The sequence below is a fragment of the Daphnia carinata genome, chromosome 5, assembly GCF_022539665.2.
Source record: "Daphnia carinata strain CSIRO-1 chromosome 5, CSIRO_AGI_Dcar_HiC_V3, whole genome shotgun sequence".
NCBI classification, from domain to species: Eukaryota; Metazoa; Arthropoda; class Branchiopoda; order Diplostraca; family Daphniidae; genus Daphnia; species Daphnia carinata.
The window spans coordinates 4,373,331-4,391,290 of record NC_081335.1 but is presented as its reverse complement, the minus strand read 5'-3'; the positions used below and the strand labels follow the sequence as shown (position 1 = coordinate 4,391,290).

Genomic DNA, 17,960 nt, shown 5'->3' with positions numbered 1-17,960 from the left:
TAAAACTCACTCTTATAGCAACATGCAAAGCTTCTGATTGTACATCTGAAGAAAAATTTGTTGTCACCGCTATAAGGTGATTGAATTTCTTCTGCACATCTGCTTCCATTTTTCACATCTAAATGGCTTACTTGGCCAAAGTATCTAGTATAACGAAATTATCTTATTTATCCAGAGCGCCGGCCACCTTAAATCAAAGATGAAGGAGAGATTGGCAAATCCATGTATGAAAAAACGAGATATTTTTTTCTCTTGTTTGTCCACCAAATGAGCGCTGATGCGGTTGGCCCAAGAAATTCGTTGCGGGTCCCCTAATGTTATGGTTAGAAGAAACCATACCGTGGTCATATCACAACAGCTTCTTTGGTCAACCGTTGGGTTGCGACACTTGTATAAAAAATACTTTTTCTCCGTGTGTCTTACCAATCTCTTTCATCTCTACCTTGAAAACATAAACACACCAAATAGCAGACGATGCATCAGTGCCATTTTTGCCGAACAATTTGAATACTTCGAAATTGAAAAGACGTGATACCAAGACCCAAGAATACTCCTGCACTAGGTTAGTAGCTCTATTGTCTTTACTTGTATTCTACGTTATCAAAAAATCAAAGCGGAATAGTGAAATAAAATAAAAATTAGGTATTTTAGAAAAGCTAGTTTGTGATGGCATAAGTAAACCGTTATTCTATTGCCAAGCATGGCTTGCCACTTACCCTCCACATTTGGGACGAACATTCATTCGAAATCATTCGGGAGTTTACAAGTGTATCACGTTCAGCAATCATACAATATCAAGAATGCATTTTTAAATAACTTTTCTTTGCATTTTTCCCAATATAACCTTTTTTAACTATTTGAAGAATAGCGTATGTTTGATAAACTTTACAGATTGGATTCTAGTGGAAGTTCCCTTGTGGGGTAGTAAAGTTAGGAGGCATTTCCATTATGGAGAGTTGTTTTTTCTTTTGCATGTTCCACCTGCAGGTGATGAATAACAAAAGAAGACTAGCAGCTGCCACTGAAAATAACACGCCGACCGGAACAATCCAAATCCCGCAATTTACTTCCCTGCTGGAATCACCTTCACCTGTGAGAACAAATTCTAGCTGATTCTGTCATCTGAAACATATTTGGGTAAGAGACCTTTAGGTACAACAATTTGAATGGCAATCGGTCTTTGATCAAACTGCACTTCATTGCTAGTCTCATTGACTGTTGACGATCTTTTCCGTCTTCCATACCCTGACGGGTTGTCAGGATCATCGCAGGTCTCCTTTTCATTAGAGGAAGTGTTTTTAAGATAATTTGGTCGCAAACTTTTGATGGATTTTACCGGCGGGCAATCTTCATCTTTCAGACACGCAAGAACAGTTGTGTGGATCCATTGCTGGCCTTCACGTCTAGGTTTCTTCGACTGAAGCGAATAATTCGTAGGAGCAAGAAAAAAGGCTTCGAAATCTAGCCAGACTTCAGACGGCTTTGCAGGAAGACGTTTTACTTGGCAGCGCATCAAGCTCTTCATCTCTGGTGGAACACATCTAAAGTACAATATTGTTTATGAATTTTTTAAAATATACACAAATGAGATGAAGTCTTACCCTAGATGGAGTAAACGCACATAACCATCAGCATGTGCATCTTGTGGATCTGTTGATACAGTCACTTCCACTAGTTTGGCATATTTCCATGCTACGTCGGAAAATCCCTTCGTTAAACTTCGTTCGTGAAATGTTTTTCAAGGTAGTATACCAACCACTTTGCTGATTGAAATTCGTTCTGAGTTGCAAGCGACTGCCAATTGAAACCGCACTATCAACGGGAACCAGGTATGGACCTGTAGGGCTAGTTTTACTGGCACCATTTAACGAAGTTTGCCGTTGGGCTGTTGGGTATGGACTCACATCGACATAGCGGTAGACATCGACTTGGTACTCAAGTTTGGAAGATGTTTCTTCCACCACTCCCGATACGCGTGCTTGTTTTGGACTATTTTACGCATTTAAAAGCAGCCATTCAATTAACTTTACAAGAATTAAGCGAAAATTTAAGATTTTTACGCCGTGCTGGACAGTTCAGACACTTTGTGTGTCAGGACTGTAGATTCTAGTGGCTTGCAGACAAGAATAACTTCCTGGTCGTGCGATGTCATGGCACCAGGTAAAAGTGGAAACCATATGCGAACGTGGACATAACCCTAGGGAAGAATTCCTTGATGTCATTGAACTACTTTGAATAACTAAACTAAAATTACACTATACTCACGCCATGATGGGTGACTCCGCAACGGGAAAGGTCCGTGATGATCAGGCGGTAGATACGGCCCGTTTTATCACCAGGCTCGGGCACAATGGAACAATAGGAGTCCGTGTAGGGATTGACTTTCAAGTCATCAGCGAACAGAGGATGCCCACGAAAGTATTGTGGCTTCTTCAATCGGGCTACCATTTTCTGTTTGGACGTCCCCTCCGAATAAGGGAAAGCAGTTGTTCCAGCAACTGCATCTCCATACAAATGGCATTTAACATCGGCCACTTCGTAATCCTGACTCCAGCTGGGCGTCGCCGTCTAGGTTGTAAAACAATTTTGGATTTCATTACATTACGTAACTAACGTATCGCATAAACTTTTAATGTTAAACGCACCAGTGTTAAAATGAAGGTAAATATCACGAAACCTTTGGATGACATGACGGGGAAATGTCGACTGACGTTCCAGCATCGACGCAAGCCACTATTTAATACAGTTGAGAAAGTTTTCATCCCCTTCCAATAAGTAGACTGCTTGGACATTTCTTTTTTTTTTGTTCCAAACGCCTCCATAAGCGTCTTCGTAAAGCAAAGAGCTCGTTGGGATATACAAAACAGGATACAATATGAATAGAGAGATGAGATGCTTCCGTCGACGACTGTGAAGCATGACATAAGATAACTCCACCCTATACTGAAAAGCTTTCGTGAATTGAAACATTTCTCATTTGCATTCCATCCTACTCTTGTCTCAGGAACGTACACCGTTTATCGTGTTTATCGGTACCGTTTAACGTCTTTAAAAAGAGTGCTGCATTACTTTGAATGTGTCGCTTTTCCGTTTCACTTTCCCCTTCTAGAACAAAGTGTGGATGCAATTTGTGTGTCAATTTGAATGAAAAAATGGGCGTGGGCTCATTGCGGCGCAACGGCATCAACAACTGATGAAAAGAAAATTGGGTCACGCAAGAAAGGTGTGAAAAGGGGAACGACGCTAAGTACCATTGTCCCTATGTACCTGGACATGGAAAAGAACGCATTTTTTAAGTTAAAATTACATGCAATTAGATTTAGATAGATAATCACTGTAGGTTCTGTAATAACCATATCGTGCGATTTTAAAATAAATTCTAAAGGAAACATCATTTACTGATTGACGAAAGGCATCTTCAGGCAAGAACAAGTAAAACAAAACGTTGCCAATAGAAATTAAAATTTCAAACAGTTACCATGAATACAAGTATCGTTTTGGTAGCTATTGCATTCTCTATTGTTCCCTTTCCGATTTCCTACTATAGAAGTGACTTTACAGGTAAACGTGACACAGAATTGATCTGATGGAAATCACAACTCAACAAGGAATGGCGAGTCGAGGGCTCCGAGTCCAGCAGCAACTTGAATTGATAAAGCAAAGGTCTCTTTTAGTTGAAAAGGCAGTTTGAAATAATATGCAATGTGTAGCCTACCTCCTCCTTCATTGGCGGTGTGGATTTTCGTACGTAACATGTGCCCACCCATTGAATTATATAAAATCTCCTTGGAATTTCTGAAATAATAAGGCGGAGGGTTTCATTTAATACATAAGTGTCTGAAAAAGGTTCAATAGCCAAGTTGTTATACCCAATGATAACACCGAATATTCCAAGCTCGCTCAATGTATCTACAAGCATAGGTTGCGTTGAAGGACGTATCATCCAATTTCGAAGCAACGGTGGCTGGATGACGTCCATTAGAATGTAGCTAGCTCTTTCAGGATTCCCTTTAAGTTGTTTTAACACTTCAGCGACCTAGAAAAAGGTACTGTTTTAATAAAACAAAATGCGATTCTTCTTGTTCGTTTGAAGAACTTGCCTCTTTCCCATAGACGTTATTTCCACCTCCTTCCCGCTGCGGTTTGAGAACATACTTTTCAGGATTCGCAATGGCCATTTCGGCAGCTCGATCTCCTTCTTCGTTCTAGCGAATACGTAAGCATCAATAAAATCGTAATTCAAATTTAGGGAATTTCACTTACCAGGTCGAGGGAGTATAGTCCAGTGAAAACATCGCGGAGTTTGGCAATTTTCTCAGCATCATCAAAGATACGTTCTAAAAATCCAGGTTCAGCTAGCACCTGCTGTACTTTTTTCGTCCCGGCTAGATGATACGATATGCTCGGGCATTTAATGGCTTTCGAGCGCTCGATCATTAGACGAGCATCCCATTCGCATCCGTCAGCTGACGGGTACTGATCAGGAGCATATCCACATCTAAAGTAAACCACGGCAACCTCCTGGCCATCTCTGAAAAATTCCAACAATTTTTTGTTACACATAAACAATGAAAATCTGCCTTGAAATGAAGTGTAAATTGTTGATAAATGTACTTACACAATCAAATTCCTTTCCGCATCGAGCACTGCTCCTCCTTTCCCCAATTGTGTCAAACTACGGCGTACAACTCGAACGTTTGGATTCAGCTTGCGAATTTCAAACTCGTGGAATCTCTGATCACAAATGTTGTATGTAGTTTCTTCCACGATGAATAGTATGACAGCCCTATGATAAAAAAATATGAAGATTTTAATCACCTTCGAACTTCATTTCTATGGCCACGGTCACTCACCGAGGTTGATTGTATATTTCCCAGGCTTTAAGCATCCCACCGCAAAGAGCTTCCAACGCATTATTCTCTGGCAGCTATCCTTACAAGAATCGAATATGGTAACTAGAAACGAAGTACAAAAACTGTGAGAGAGTACATCATTTCAATACCTGCTGAAGTAAATCTCCATGACCGAGTTCTTGCATCACAAACCTGTTGAAGAGCACGCAGTTTACATAACAGCGTATTGGCTGTAATTCTAGCAAAGCACAAACATTTACTGTACTGTACGGACGATCACAATATAAAAAAAACTCGGATAAATTCAGGTTTTGTTTTTAAACAGCGGGCACCGGTAATGGGCCACACAATTAAGAAACGACTAGAGCAAAGCGTGTGCATTGGGGACTGAAAATAAGTCAAGAATGACCAGGTGTAGGACAAGATCTGAATGGCGAAATTTCAACCTCAACAATAAAAGGGTAATATGCACGGCTTTACATGAGAAATAAGTAATTTTTTTGTTGTGTTCTATGTGAATCTACAGGCCTTTAGTGAAATTAGTGTAACAACTGAAAAGAGAGTATCAGCTTGTCTCACGACTTCTGGTTTACATTTAACTGGGTTACAAACAATGTTTTTGGTGTTGTAGGCTTACCTATGGAGCCGCGGTATGCGCGTACTGATACCCGCAAAAGAGCTGGCTATCGTGTTTATTTCGACCTGGCGGACGATATCTCTGTCAACCATGTAATCGCACCGGAATAAGCCACCACAGCACTCTTCCTATATAACGTGTTTTTGTTTTCGTTGAAGTAGTGTGGTATTTCATCTGACTTACAAGAAGTAACTAAAAACTTTTCTGCTTATTTTGTGTCTTCGTTTTGAATTAACATATAGAAAAATATTAAGGGATGTACGAATAAAAAAAATAGTAGTTCTAACCTAAGGATGTGGTGTGCGGCTAAGAAGTTATTTGCGTTATGCGTGCAAAAAGTTTAAGTTGGTACTTGTACATTAATAGGAGTAAATATGTTGCACAAAGCAGCCTAAGCGAAAACGACAACAGATAATCTTTTGACGGATTTACATTCCGCAAATACTTCGTATGAGGCAGCGTTCATAAATCGTTTGATTAATTTTTCGAGTTTACAGAGAAGTCCAGAACCCTCTAAACGTAACGTGACGTCGGCCCCAGAATCTCCCCCCCCCCCCCTTAAAAAAGGAAAGAAAAGTAAAACGGAACTCAACTGGGATTTTCTAATGTAATCAAGTCTGTTGGGTGAATTTCTACTATATCGCTCGTAAAGTCGCAATGTTACAGCACAACATTTTTTTAAACAACCCCCACTCATACCATTGCCATTTTAGATTTATGAACGCTGCCAAATGAAAGACTGATTGACGGCAATAGTCTCCATCAACGACAACCGTGGGCTACCACGATTGAGATGTCGGCCCCAAAACGGGTTTAATAATGTCAAGAGAAGAAGCCTTCTGGTTTACGATGAGTTAGGAACACGGGAAAGCATACGTCTACAACTGCACCTGGTCTATCTGACCTTATTCAAATTCCCCGCCACCAATTTGCACCAACGTACGCATGCATTGCCGATCCACTTTAAGCAAAGAACACTCTTGTTAATATAATATACCCATGGCTTGCTTTGCAAAGGTTTACTGTAGTTAGATAAACCATTGCTTTGCTCAGCAGCATATAGCATAAATGGGACTGAATAAGAAAAAAATGATTAAAATGGATCTTTTCTTTCGACCATGAGAAAAAAATGGGGCATGTTTTTGTAGAATTAACCTAAGGTACACCAATAATGTGGCTACATAAAAAATAATATTGGATTGATAGCAGCTGACCTATGAAGATGACCTGAAGCGGGTCCTAGCCAGCCAAACCCAGCAGCAATGGTATTAACTTCCACTTGCCTCTGTTTAAAACTGGAAAGGGGCATCTCAGGTTCAGCACCCAGCATCACATCGCTTCGAATTAAACCTAAAGCTATATCCTGCAATAGTGACACGAGACCAGCACCCTTATCAGCAATAACAAAGGCAAATGAAATCAAACTTATTTTGGGATAAAATCAGTTTAAAATTAATTATCAGCTCAGAGAAATTTAAGACTGCTGTTACAAATTGAAAGGGTTTGAATACCGTAGCTGAAGCAGTGACATTAGCCCCCACTGTGTTGCCAATGTGTTTACTGATGTGTTAATAAATTAATAAAACTGAGTACTCACCTGAGAAACACCTTCCTCTTGGACAGTGGTGTATATTTTAAATAGCTGTGCAGTAAATGGGTCAACTGTGTTGGTTCTAAATAAAGATGAACAGATTGTTAGTATAATGCGCTGAATGAAAACTACACAAAAGATAGATTGGTTTTAGCATTTCACTTAAGGACTTTAACAAAAAATAATTTTCTAAAAGGCACTTACATAGCTAAAGTGGTTTTTAGAAAGTCATAATTATTGGCTATCCGATAAATCATCTCATTTACAAGGGTTTGCAGTTCAACGGCTTTCTCAAATTCCTTTTTTGGAAAAGTTGAAGGAACCAGAACAAATGGGGCAAAATTAATAGAATCTGGACTGAAGTTTTGTCGTGATCTCATGCAGACTCCTGTAAAAAATGGATATCATCAATCAATCAAGAGGGATATCATATGAGAATACAAGTTAATAAAGGTTCTTTAAAACAATAACTACCATGCATAAGTGCCCAATCTTTAGCTTTAGTCACTACTTCATCAAGTGCGGAACTGTCAAAATCAATCGATACACAAGGTTCGAGTCGTGCTGACATTTTGTTGATTTTAATAGTGCAGGTATTTCTGAAGGTGCCAAAGTTGGCAGAAAATATGTTTAAATTGCCCGCTAATATGTATGTCAGAACTGAAAAAAACGAGAGCACACGATCAACTTGCAGACAGACTTCTTCTAAATCACGAATAAGAAATAACAAAAACAGTTGCCAGCTAGCCTTAGTCCTGCCTCTTGAAGTCTTGATCCTGAGAGCCTAGCTTAATAGCTCGTCACAATGACTTGCTTGATTTAGGCATTTGGTACTTGACGCAGACATTAAGTCTTATCAAATAGAACGGCAGAACTCGCAAGAACGCGATAATAAATTTTAATGAGTGAAAGTTCCAGAAAACAAACGCTTCATATTATGCAAATTAAAATTTCGATGTTAATGATGTTCACTTACTCCAGTACAAAATAAAGTTAGTGAGATTCATAATATTGTTGTTACATACAGCGATATAACATACAAATCAAATTTGTTTAAAGTGTAAAGTGCTAAATTCTAAAGATTTTAAATTTAGTGATTCTTATCGATACGATATGGCAACATAGCATTGTCGTTGGAGAAACGCAAAAGCGATTTTTCACATCCGCCATTTGTGAGCTTGGGAATAGCACGTCAAACACAACGATCTACCCTCTAGATCATTTCAACAATTAAACGTCACCCTCATCGGTTTCATAGTAAAAAATTGTTCGTCGAATGTGGTAAGTTTTCAGAATCCAGGAATTGGCCTTAAAATGGCGGGTGAAGCACAAAACAATCCTCAACAGGAAGTCATCGCCGAAGAATACATGTCGTCCCTGGCCGACTTGACGGTGAATAGCAAGCCTCTCATCAATATGTTGACCATGCTGGCCGAGGAGAATGTCGACTCTGCCCCAGTCATCGTCAAAGTTATTGAAAAGCATCTATCACAGGTTTTACATTTAACTTTTAAGTTCTCTTTTTATATACAATAAAATTTTATCTCCGTGGTGATAAAGGCCTGTTTGTATTTGTTGATGCACATCAACAAGTCTTCTGAAAATCTTTTTTTGTAGTGGTGGTGAATACATGGTCCAACTGTTATGGGTCACGATAGAAAGTAGAGTAAAAAAACAGAAGAAGTATAACATTTGATTTCTAGGTTGAAAAAGTCTATTTTATATAATTCTTATTGTGTTACTTTTTTTAAATTGTGTAACACTTTGTTCATCTCTAGTGGATGATTTTGAAATATCCAATGTTTCTTAATGGGTAATGTTGAAATGCCCTATGGTTGTTAGTGAAAATGGAACAAAACCAAAAAAAATTCTGTTGTGTCTGTCCCAGTTGAGCAAGATTGCATATGGAGACTTGACGATTGAACTTTGGGTTCCATACAAGCAGTAACATTATTGCTGTTGGAAGCCCATTTAGTTCTGGTCATTGTCTGTGATGAAATACTGCAATGCACATTTTGTTGCCTCATCTGGAGACTATCACAAATGTGTTACATTCCTTTGGGTCTCATCTGTGAAAACTCTTGAATGAAAACTCATGTCACTTGAAACGGTCCTCCAAAATTAGGTGAAGCCGGAGATGAAGTTGCCTGTTCTCTACTTGGTGGATTCTATAGTGAAGAATATTGGCGGCGCTTACACATCGCTCTTCACGCAGAACATCGTGTCTTCATTTTGCAGTGTCTTTGAAAAGGTATTATAATTTACCAGAAGGGGAAGAACACGCGTATCACACAAACACTTGAGCAGCTTTAGGCTTACGACTTAACACGTTAAAAATTTGTCTTTTTATCTCATCCCATTTCCCCGAAATCGAAATAAATGGAGTGCACTCCCCTCCAAACCTAGCAAATTCTTCTGGGATCTATGTGCTTGTCTTGATCGTCTGACTGATTGTTAAAGCTCTTGTAGCTAATTGGAACGGGACATCGTCGTTCACCACATGGAAGCATTGAAGTTGGCATAACTAATCAGTTTGTTGATTCGTGCTTGATGCGTCTTGAAAAAAATTGCCTTTCAGTACAAACATCAGTGTTATTGTTTTGTCTGTGTTTGATTGTATTTCCATGACACCACTTCAACACAATGGGAGCTAGAATGGGGTTCATCTTGGCGACAACTTTTCCGACTGTCTTTGAAATACAATCCAGCCGAGGGAAGTCGTCCGTCGTGTTTTGAGGGGAAAGAAATTCGAAAACCAAAGCGCGTCTTTTTTAAACAAGAGTCTAAAATGAGCGCGAAACCAATGTCACGTAAACTTCGTTTAGGTGGAAGAATCGACGCGAGCCTCGATGTTTAAACTTCGCCAGACATGGTCGGACGTATTCCCGCCTAAAAAACTTTACGCCTTGGACGTTCGAGTTAAGTCGATCGATCCTGCATGGCCCGTCACTGCACCGCTACCTACAAGTATTCATCTTAATCCCGCGTTCCTACCCAAGGTAAATTCAATTTTAATTTTCAATGGCCAATCCGTTTCGTTAGAGAAGCTCTTATTGGGTATGTTATATCCCGATGCGAATCCTCTTACAAGCGCATTGCAATAGAAATTAATTTAGAATTTGTTTTAACAATTCGATGATGTGCTTACTTTTCGTTGATCGTTCAGGAGGAACGCGTGGGATATAAACCCAATTCAACTAGAAAGGTAATTTGCCAGTTTAACAATTTGTTCAAATTAATACTTTAAATGTTTTCTCTTTTGTTGTTCACAGTCGAGTTCTAGCAGCGTTACCAAACCAACTAAGCCGGCCGCAAAAGTAGCACAACCGGCTGCCGTACCTACTGTGCCTGCAAGCGACCTTTGCGAAACAGAAATGCGTGAAAGTCTTCTGAAGAAGCAAAAGGAACTGCTTGAACTTCAGCAAAAGAAATTAGAAATTGAGCTGCTGCAAACCAAAGCCAGACTCCAACAACAACAGGTAACTGAAAACAATCAAATCAAATTTTATGACCTGGCTTAAACCATCCATGTTATGTAGATACAGCTCATCAGCACAGTTCAGAAATCCCCACTCGATGTGGCTAATGGACTACCAATTCCTGAAGAAACTCCAGCTTTCTTCGCTGCGAGTCCGTTAGATGACACTAATCTACCGGTTCCACCACCGTCCGATGCCTTCACCGTTCCAGAACCGATGGAATTGGCCCTGACGCCTCCAGATGTTAGCATAGAAGAGCTGATTATTCAACAACCCGTAGCCATAACCGAACCAGTGGAACCACACCACCGTTCCAGTCGTTCCCCGGAGAAGAAGACGGAAGCAAAAAAAGAGAAAAAAGATAGGGATAGGGACCGAGATAAGGAACCTGGACGCAAGAAATCACGAAAAGATTCTGGCCAAGAGGATTCTCGCTCCAAATCCAAGGACTCCTCTCGCGCACGTAAAGGCAAGGAACAACACCATCCCGAAAATGTGATCGTATTAGACTCTGAGACTGGCAAGGGTCCGTCTGGTGAAGACGAGGTGGTAGTGGTTGGCGGACGAGCTGCTCCACAATCCCGGAATCAGCCCAACTTGCGAGAAGCAGCCAAGGCAATGCCTCGCATTCCAAAAATCAGTCAACGCCACCCGTCTGCGACTGGCCCGTCAGCCCCACAAAGCCGTGACCCGCGATTGATGATGCTCAAACCAAGTCAGGGTGAGTCGACCAATCTCAGCTCTTTCTTTTTTCTCTCTCTCTTCATTCCAGGTGCCGGACACACACATAATCTAACAAAGGATGTGCACAGTGGTCTTGATATTGTTGGTGGTGGTAAAAACTGTAGTGCACTCGCGTCTGAGGACGATATCCAAGTGGTGGCCGCCTTCCGAAGTAATAATGTTCGAAATAACGTCGGCCGTTCGCGCAACAGCCACAACAACAAACGCCCCCACTCACCTGGAATCCAAGGTTGATAATATTCCGCGGACACCCTTACTAATAACTCCCTGTTTCATTTGTTAGAAATATTAACTGCACACTTTGGTAGTTCGTAATAGTTGGCTGGGGGAAGCGGGTGAGGCAAATCTGAATTTTATGACTTAAAATTGTTTCTTATTTATCTTTACAGCTGAAAGGCGTAAAATGGAAACCATAAAGAAAGAAACCGTGGTCGAACCCAAGAAAAGACGAACCAATCGTTTTGACGAGTAAGTGATCGATTATGTGATGAAAAAATTGGGATCTTTTTATTTCTATGACATTTGATTTTTAGTTTGTTTGGTAACGAAGACATCGATTTAAGAAAAGTGCCTGCCGTTCCAGTTATCCCTGCAGTTCCAGGCGTGGTCATTCCACCTCCATTAGCAACCCGAGAAAGTCCGCCACGAGGACCATGGCCACCATCAAAACGAGGTCATGCTGCCCCTCGTGGTCGAGCAGCCTGGCCTAGCCGAGGAGGACGTGGTGGACGAGGAGGCCTTCGTGAAGAAGAAGAAAGAGAACAGGATGGCAGCGGTTCACCTCGCAACATGGACTACATTTTGGAACAAGCCAAGGAAAATCATCGCAACGGAGTCATCAACGACGGCGAGTACAGCACCATCATTCGCCAAGTCTTCCAAATGTCGGAAACGAAGATGATTCGTGAAGTTCAACGTCGCGAGTCATTCTCTGGTCCTCCGGGTCCGCATGGTCCACACCCCGGCATGGAACATGATTTTCGCTTCCCCGGTCGAGATCTTCCGCCCGGACCGCCTGGACCGCCTTATGGTCTTGAGCCATATGGTCCTGAACCCTTTGGCCCTGAGCCTTTCGGTCCTGAACAAGACAGAGGATGGAATGATCCCCGTCGAGGTGGTGGCTTCCCGCCTGGTGGACCATTCCCTCCTGGCCCAGGTCGTATGCAACGTTTTGATATGATGCAGCCGGGTCGTGGTCACCATGGCCCAGGTGGTATGGGTCCGATTAACTCTGCTTTTGAGGTACGTAATCAAACGATTAATGCGAAACTTTACGGCATTCTAAGCATGTTTTGTTTTTCATTTATAGGTTAGGCCAGATGAAGACATGAAAACCATCCCAATCGATAACATACCTCGCGAAATTCGCTTCTATGGAGACAAAGCAATCATTCTTATGGCCGCCGATGACCCCCGTCTCCTTGGTTTTCAGACTTGCGTTCGACGCGTTTTGCTTGATAATATGCCTGTAGATTGTACGGTTGGTAATGACTACGTGGATTTCCATTTCGACGGACAACTCCATAAAATTAAAATAGGAGCACCTACCAGAGAACTATATATTGATGGAACCTGGTAATGACATTGCTATTTAAATTTGCATTTATCAACAGTCTTTTATAGTCTTTTTTCGTATTTTGATAACAGGTATGAGTGCATGTTTGGTGGGCCACCTATTACAGTTAATTTGAGCGGCCGTCCAGTACAGGCGATTTTGGAAGGTCCACCTCCCACCGTAAAAATTGGCACCGAACGTCGATTGGATCTTTTGGCTGGCCGTGTAACAATGATCATTGATGCCCATAGTGTCATCCCTGTTTATTTAGATCTCAAACTGCAGCACTTTGAAATGGATGGCAAAGTCTTCACTTTGCAATTCAAAGATGCACTGCGTACAGCGGTGGTTGACGGTAATCCGTACAGTGTTGACTTTGGTGGTTTGCCTATGGGTATCTACCTTGACGGTCGCAAGCATTTTGTTCGCTTCTCGTCACTCCCACGTGGTGTTGAACCCGGCCGTGTTCTACAACCTCTTACTCAAAGTGAAGAAAATCGCCGTGCTCTGGATGAAGAGAAAACCGCTAGTCAAACTCCTCCATTGAGTACGGTCAATATTGGTGAACTCTTGTCCAAGTTGGTGGCCACTGGCTTGTTACCCGGTACTACACCTGAAGTTGCGAAACCGGCGCCTGTTAAACCTGAAATAAAACAAGAAGAGTTGAAAATGCGAGGTAATTTCCAGTCAAATAATAAGGTTAATGCGTTTTTGTTAAACCATTTTTCTTTGGCAGTGGTTGATTTAACTGATTCCGAGAGCATGAAAGTCCGTCCCAATGTCGCGATATCCATGCTCTACAGTGGCATGCAATGTGGCAGTTGCGGGTTACGATTCCCTGCCGATCAGACGGTGCGTTACAGCACTCATCTTGATTGGCATTTCCGACAAAACAGACGAGAAAAAGGCGCATCGAAACGGCCTCAAAGTCGTAAATGGCACGTAGTCTTGTACATTTCTTTAATTTTTAAACTTTTGTAATGAACTTCAATTTCCACAGGTATTGCAGCGTTTCCGACTGGATTCAGTTTGAAGAAACAGAGGGTTCCGAGGAAAAACGATTGAATTGGTTCGAAGCTCAAGCGAAAGAAAAGTCAGAGAAAGATGGAGAGCGAATTGGAGATGAATCAACTTCGTATGTTTCTGTCTTAACAAACTTGTGAGTTATTTGAGTGGTAACTTTTCTTTGTAGCAGGGAAGAGAGTACTTCAGTTGCAGTTGGCAGTGCCCCCGAAGAGAATAAATGCTTCGTGTGTCATGAAGAACTAGACCAGTTTTTCCACGAAGAAAGTGAAGAGTGGCACTTGAAAGATGCTGTTCGCGTTGAAGGAATAACCTTTCATCGTTTGTGCTATCGGGACCATCTCACCAACATGGTATTATTTTTAATGAAAAAATTTCAGAACCCGAACGTAATCGAACACACACAAAACACCTTAAATGTTGTCTATGTAGGAAACTGGAGCTTATTCCCCCTCCGATGCTTTGGATGAATATCAATCGGGTAACGAAGAAGGAGGCAAAAGTTCCTCCGAGGATGAAAAACAGGCATCATGTGAGGATGAACCTGCATTCGAATTGCCAGACACGAAAAAAGATGAAACTGATAAAGACCTTATGGATATGCATGTCAGTCTGTCAGATATAAACACTGGACTTCCTTTCCTTGAAACAGAACCGATCAAAATGGAAAAGATTGAAGAGGTGATATCACAAGAACAAATTGTCGGCTTAAATATCAAAACAGAACCTGTTGGCAATGAGATGCAGTTCGAAGTTAGCGTTACTCAGAGCGAACCGGTTCAACCTGAACGAGCCGTCGAAACGAGTTCATCGAGTAGTGTAAAAACCGAGGCGCTAGACGTTCTTGAAAGTGATTATTTACCGATTGCAACGAGTCAAGAAATAGGACCCACCAGTTATGATCCTAATCAGACGGATTTCACAAACATACTCGAAGAAGAAATCAGTAAAATTTGTACTGTCAGTGTGTTAAAAGACGATGCAGACCTGCTTGAAAGTTTGGACGAAGTTAAAGCAAGTGAAGTAGAAAGTTCGGATGCCATTGAGGAAAGCATAGTGGAAAGTTTGAATGTGATCAGCGACAGCGAAAATTTGCATCTTAACTTGGCTGAAGTACGCGAGAATGAAAATCTACTTGATGACATGGACGAAGCTCCTCGAAATGTTCAGGAGCCGATAGACAAAATGGAATCTACAGAAGTTTTAGAAGGATCAAGTTCTCCAGCCACGCTTGCTCCTCGAATTTCCGAAGAAATCGAATGTCGAGACTCGATCTTGAGCGAAGAAACTGAACCGATTGTTGAACCTGTGGTTGCGGTTGTTCAGACTCCCACGGTGAACTCTTCGCTTGATGGCAATGTTGAAATGACCAACAAACAACCTGCTCCAGCGCCTACTGCTGGAATTAAAATTAAAATTAACCTCTTCAATAAAGCGTCAACTATTGCATCTACAGTACAACAGGTTGTGCCCCCCACACCCCCACCATCCGAGACGACGTTAGTTCCTTCGGCCGCGAATGTACCAGAAAATAGTAACAAACCATTAATTCCTACTGCTGACGAAAACGCTGTGAATAACAAGCCAAGATTGGCTGGCCGAAAATTAACGGTACTCCCTCCTATGACTAAAGGTGTTGAGACCTCCGGACTTTGTTCCATTATGTAAAAAATTTACCATTCTTGCGGATATTGTTAAACCTGAACGATACGCTGTAAATATCGTAAGCAGTGTGGTATGAATAAACGTCTACTTTGTTTATTTTTTAAACCTATCTATTAAACAGCCTAGCTTTCCATACCTTTTCAATCACTATTTCTCGTGTCTGAAGCTGTAAAGGCACCGTAAGCCATTCTAATTCTTAGTTTAATAATTTTGTTACTGTCAAGCTTTGGTATGATTGAAGAAACAATACAGAGTTATCAGGCAGAGTTCTGTTCTACTATTATTTAATTGTCTGGGAAATAAATAGGTAAATGTCCTAATAAACTTATAATTTCAGTGAAATCATAATTCAAGAACGAAAGTGCATTGGCGGCAACCACTTTGGGGGAGCACGACTGCGACTGGCCAGCAACAGCCTGGAGGCTAGCCCAGGTGGTATAATAACAGCAACAGTATAAGTGTACACAGAGTTGTGGAACCATGGTGTAACCTGTATAACTGGATAGAATACGAAGTTGAAATGTAGCAAAAAAAGGAAACTAGGCAACGTTTTCGATGTTGATGTTTTATTCTAAAACCTGTTCGCTTAAACTAGAAGTGACAAGTAAAATGATGTCCTGCATCTTTGTTCGTTATTCTTTGGAATACCGAGGCATTTTGCGTGTGTTACCAAATTCATCACTGAAAACTGCTTTTCTTAAGAAACCTTGGGATGGGACAGTGTTTTCCACCAGCAAGTTTGTACAAACTGAGAAAGAACACAATGCAAAATTGGTTAAATTAACCCTTGCTGAAAGACTCGTGAATGGCTCCCCCAAGGAAATGCAGCCATACCTAAGACTCATGAGAATAGATCGTCCTATAGGTGGGAATTTGAGTTGTCTGGTTATAATCCCATGACAATCAGTGTTACAAAATATAAGGGTTTACATGATTTTCCAAAATATAAATTCTTTAATAATCAATTGTTTCAGGAACGTGGCTACTATTTTGGCCCTGTGGATGGAGTGTAACCTTAGCAGCACCTGCAGGAAATTTTCCTGATATTGGCATGTTGAGTCTTATGTTGGCTGGTTCTATCGTGATGAGAGGAGCAGGTTGCACCATAAATGATATGTGGGACAAAAAAATTGATCAACAGGTATTGTTGATTTTGAAGAAAATTTTTCTTGTAATTTGTGGTTATTTCTGCTATCTATATAGGTTGAAAGAACCAAAGATAGGCCTTTAGCCAGCAATCAAATCAAAGCTCTTAATGCCTGGGTTTTTTTGGGGACACAACTGAGTGTGGGACTCCTTATTCTGTTGCAATTGAACTGGTACAGCATCCTTTTGGGAGCAAGTTCATTAGGTAGGTTACCTTCCTATAAAAATATTTTTAATCAAGCAAGTTCCTTCCTACTTTTTTGTTGTTTCTTACAGCATTGGTTGTATCTTATCCTTTAATGAAACGTGTTACATATTGGCCTCAACTTGTTCTTGGCCTCACCTTTAACTGGGGAGCATTACTTGGGTATTCTGCCATCAAAGGTTATTGTGATTGGAGCGTGTGCTTGCCACTCTATGCTGCTGGAGTAGCGTGGACTTTGGTCTACGATACAATATACGCCCACCAAGTACAAGCTCTGTAACTGATACGTGCCAAATGTAGCTAATGAAGTGTTGCAACAGGACAAGTACGACGATGCTGTCGTAGGAGTTAAGTCAACTGCTTTGAGATTCGGTGAATCCACTACAAAATGGCTCACGGGGTTTAGCTTGATCACTGCTACTGGATTTACTATTGCCGGAATCAATGCAAATCAATCTTGGCCATATTATATGGCGGTTTTAGCAACCAGTGCACACTTAATTTATCAAGTAACAAAATTACATCAAATAACAGCAAATGACATTTTTTACATGCAACTTATTTTATTTTCCAGATATCAACAGTAAAGATCAACGACCGTGAAAGTTGCGCGAAATTATTTAAATCAAATAGGGATATCGGCGCCATACTCTTTTTGGGTTGCATTCTTGGCACATGGTGCCAATGAATTCGATTTTTTAAATTTATTTTTTTGTTATTGATACAAATATATTTGTGGCAGGCAAAATTTACCCGCTTTGCTCAAAGTGTAATGGTTATACTACACTTAAATTAACTAATCAACATAAAATTGCTGTGTTACGGTCCTATGTCATTACTATTATTTTCCATTGTATGCTATAAAGGTATACTATTATCTTTTCTTTTGGGTATGAAAAATGTTTTACGTTGTATGGATGAAATTTCGCGGAAAAATTTGGACACGAAAAAAAAAACAAGGCCTATTGTTAAAACAATATAGAATTTTGCTTCTGCCATTTAAAAAATTGCCTTTATATTTATTCCCTTTTATCGTTATCGTTATTCAAGAAAAACGTTGGA

General features: G+C 40.7%; 5 protein-coding genes across 8 annotated transcripts in view; 2 read left to right on the top strand and 3 right to left on the bottom strand.

The window, feature by feature from the left end:
* LOC130696001 (uncharacterized) overlaps nt 1-17,960 on the bottom strand; it is a 29,992-nt gene that overhangs the window by 5,098 nt on the left and 6,934 nt on the right. The window contains exon 2 of the mRNA XM_057519065.2: nt 11-130. Within this exon, the coding sequence (XP_057375048.1) occupies nt 11-109 (99 nt within the window). The 5' untranslated portion in view covers nt 110-130. The remainder of the gene's footprint in view (nt 1-10; nt 131-17,960) is intronic.
* On the bottom strand, nt 741-2,952 carry LOC130696010 (uncharacterized). The gene is made up of 8 exons (XM_057519076.2): nt 2,646-2,952; nt 2,266-2,568; nt 2,061-2,197; nt 1,757-1,989; nt 1,602-1,692; nt 1,337-1,541; nt 1,147-1,276; nt 741-1,090 (listed from the first exon to the last, which is right to left on the bottom strand). The coding sequence occupies exons 1-8, from the start codon at nt 2,922-2,924 to the stop codon at nt 900-902; spliced, it is 1,569 nt and encodes a 522-aa protein (XP_057375059.1). The 5' UTR covers nt 2,925-2,952; the 3' UTR covers nt 741-899.
* LOC130696012 (glutathione synthetase-like) lies at nt 3,331-7,847 on the bottom strand. 2 transcript variants are annotated; one of them, XM_057519078.2, is made up of 12 exons: nt 7,556-7,847; nt 7,286-7,469; nt 7,088-7,163; nt 6,705-6,853; nt 5,003-5,045; nt 4,854-4,927; nt 4,619-4,786; nt 4,264-4,531; nt 4,101-4,205; nt 3,870-4,036; nt 3,716-3,795; nt 3,331-3,643 (listed from the first exon to the last, which is right to left on the bottom strand). In XM_057519078.2, the coding sequence occupies exons 1-12, from the start codon at nt 7,650-7,652 to the stop codon at nt 3,594-3,596; spliced, it is 1,461 nt and encodes a 486-aa protein (XP_057375061.1). In that variant the 5' UTR covers nt 7,653-7,847; the 3' UTR covers nt 3,331-3,593. The 2 variants fall into 2 exon arrangements, with proteins under 2 accessions (XP_057375061.1, XP_057375062.1); XM_057519079.2 differs by lacking the exon at nt 6,705-6,853 and adding an exon at nt 5,491-5,618.
* On the top strand, nt 8,224-15,652 carry LOC130696000 (uncharacterized). 3 transcript variants are annotated; one of them, XM_059495221.1, is made up of 14 exons: nt 8,224-8,575; nt 9,207-9,332; nt 9,907-10,080; nt 10,248-10,286; nt 10,354-10,560; nt 10,621-11,281; nt 11,694-11,772; nt 11,838-12,546; nt 12,614-12,879; nt 12,952-13,535; nt 13,596-13,797; nt 13,860-13,994; nt 14,055-14,235; nt 14,315-15,652. In XM_059495221.1, exons 1-14 carry the CDS (start codon nt 8,396-8,398, stop codon nt 15,548-15,550), a joined length of 4,779 nt encoding a protein of 1,592 aa, XP_059351204.1. In that variant the 5' UTR covers nt 8,224-8,395; the 3' UTR covers nt 15,551-15,652. The 3 variants fall into 3 exon arrangements, with proteins under 3 accessions (XP_059351204.1, XP_057375047.1, XP_059351205.1); XM_057519064.2 differs by having other exon boundaries at nt 14,052-14,235; XM_059495222.1 differs by lacking the exon at nt 10,248-10,286 and having other exon boundaries at nt 14,052-14,235.
* On the top strand, nt 16,036-17,879 carry LOC130696016 (4-hydroxybenzoate polyprenyltransferase, mitochondrial-like). The gene is made up of 6 exons (XM_057519082.2): nt 16,036-16,412; nt 16,522-16,688; nt 16,751-16,898; nt 16,970-17,163; nt 17,219-17,407; nt 17,473-17,879. Exons 1-6 carry the CDS (start codon nt 16,103-16,105, stop codon nt 17,584-17,586), a joined length of 1,122 nt encoding a protein of 373 aa, XP_057375065.1. The 5' UTR covers nt 16,036-16,102; the 3' UTR covers nt 17,587-17,879.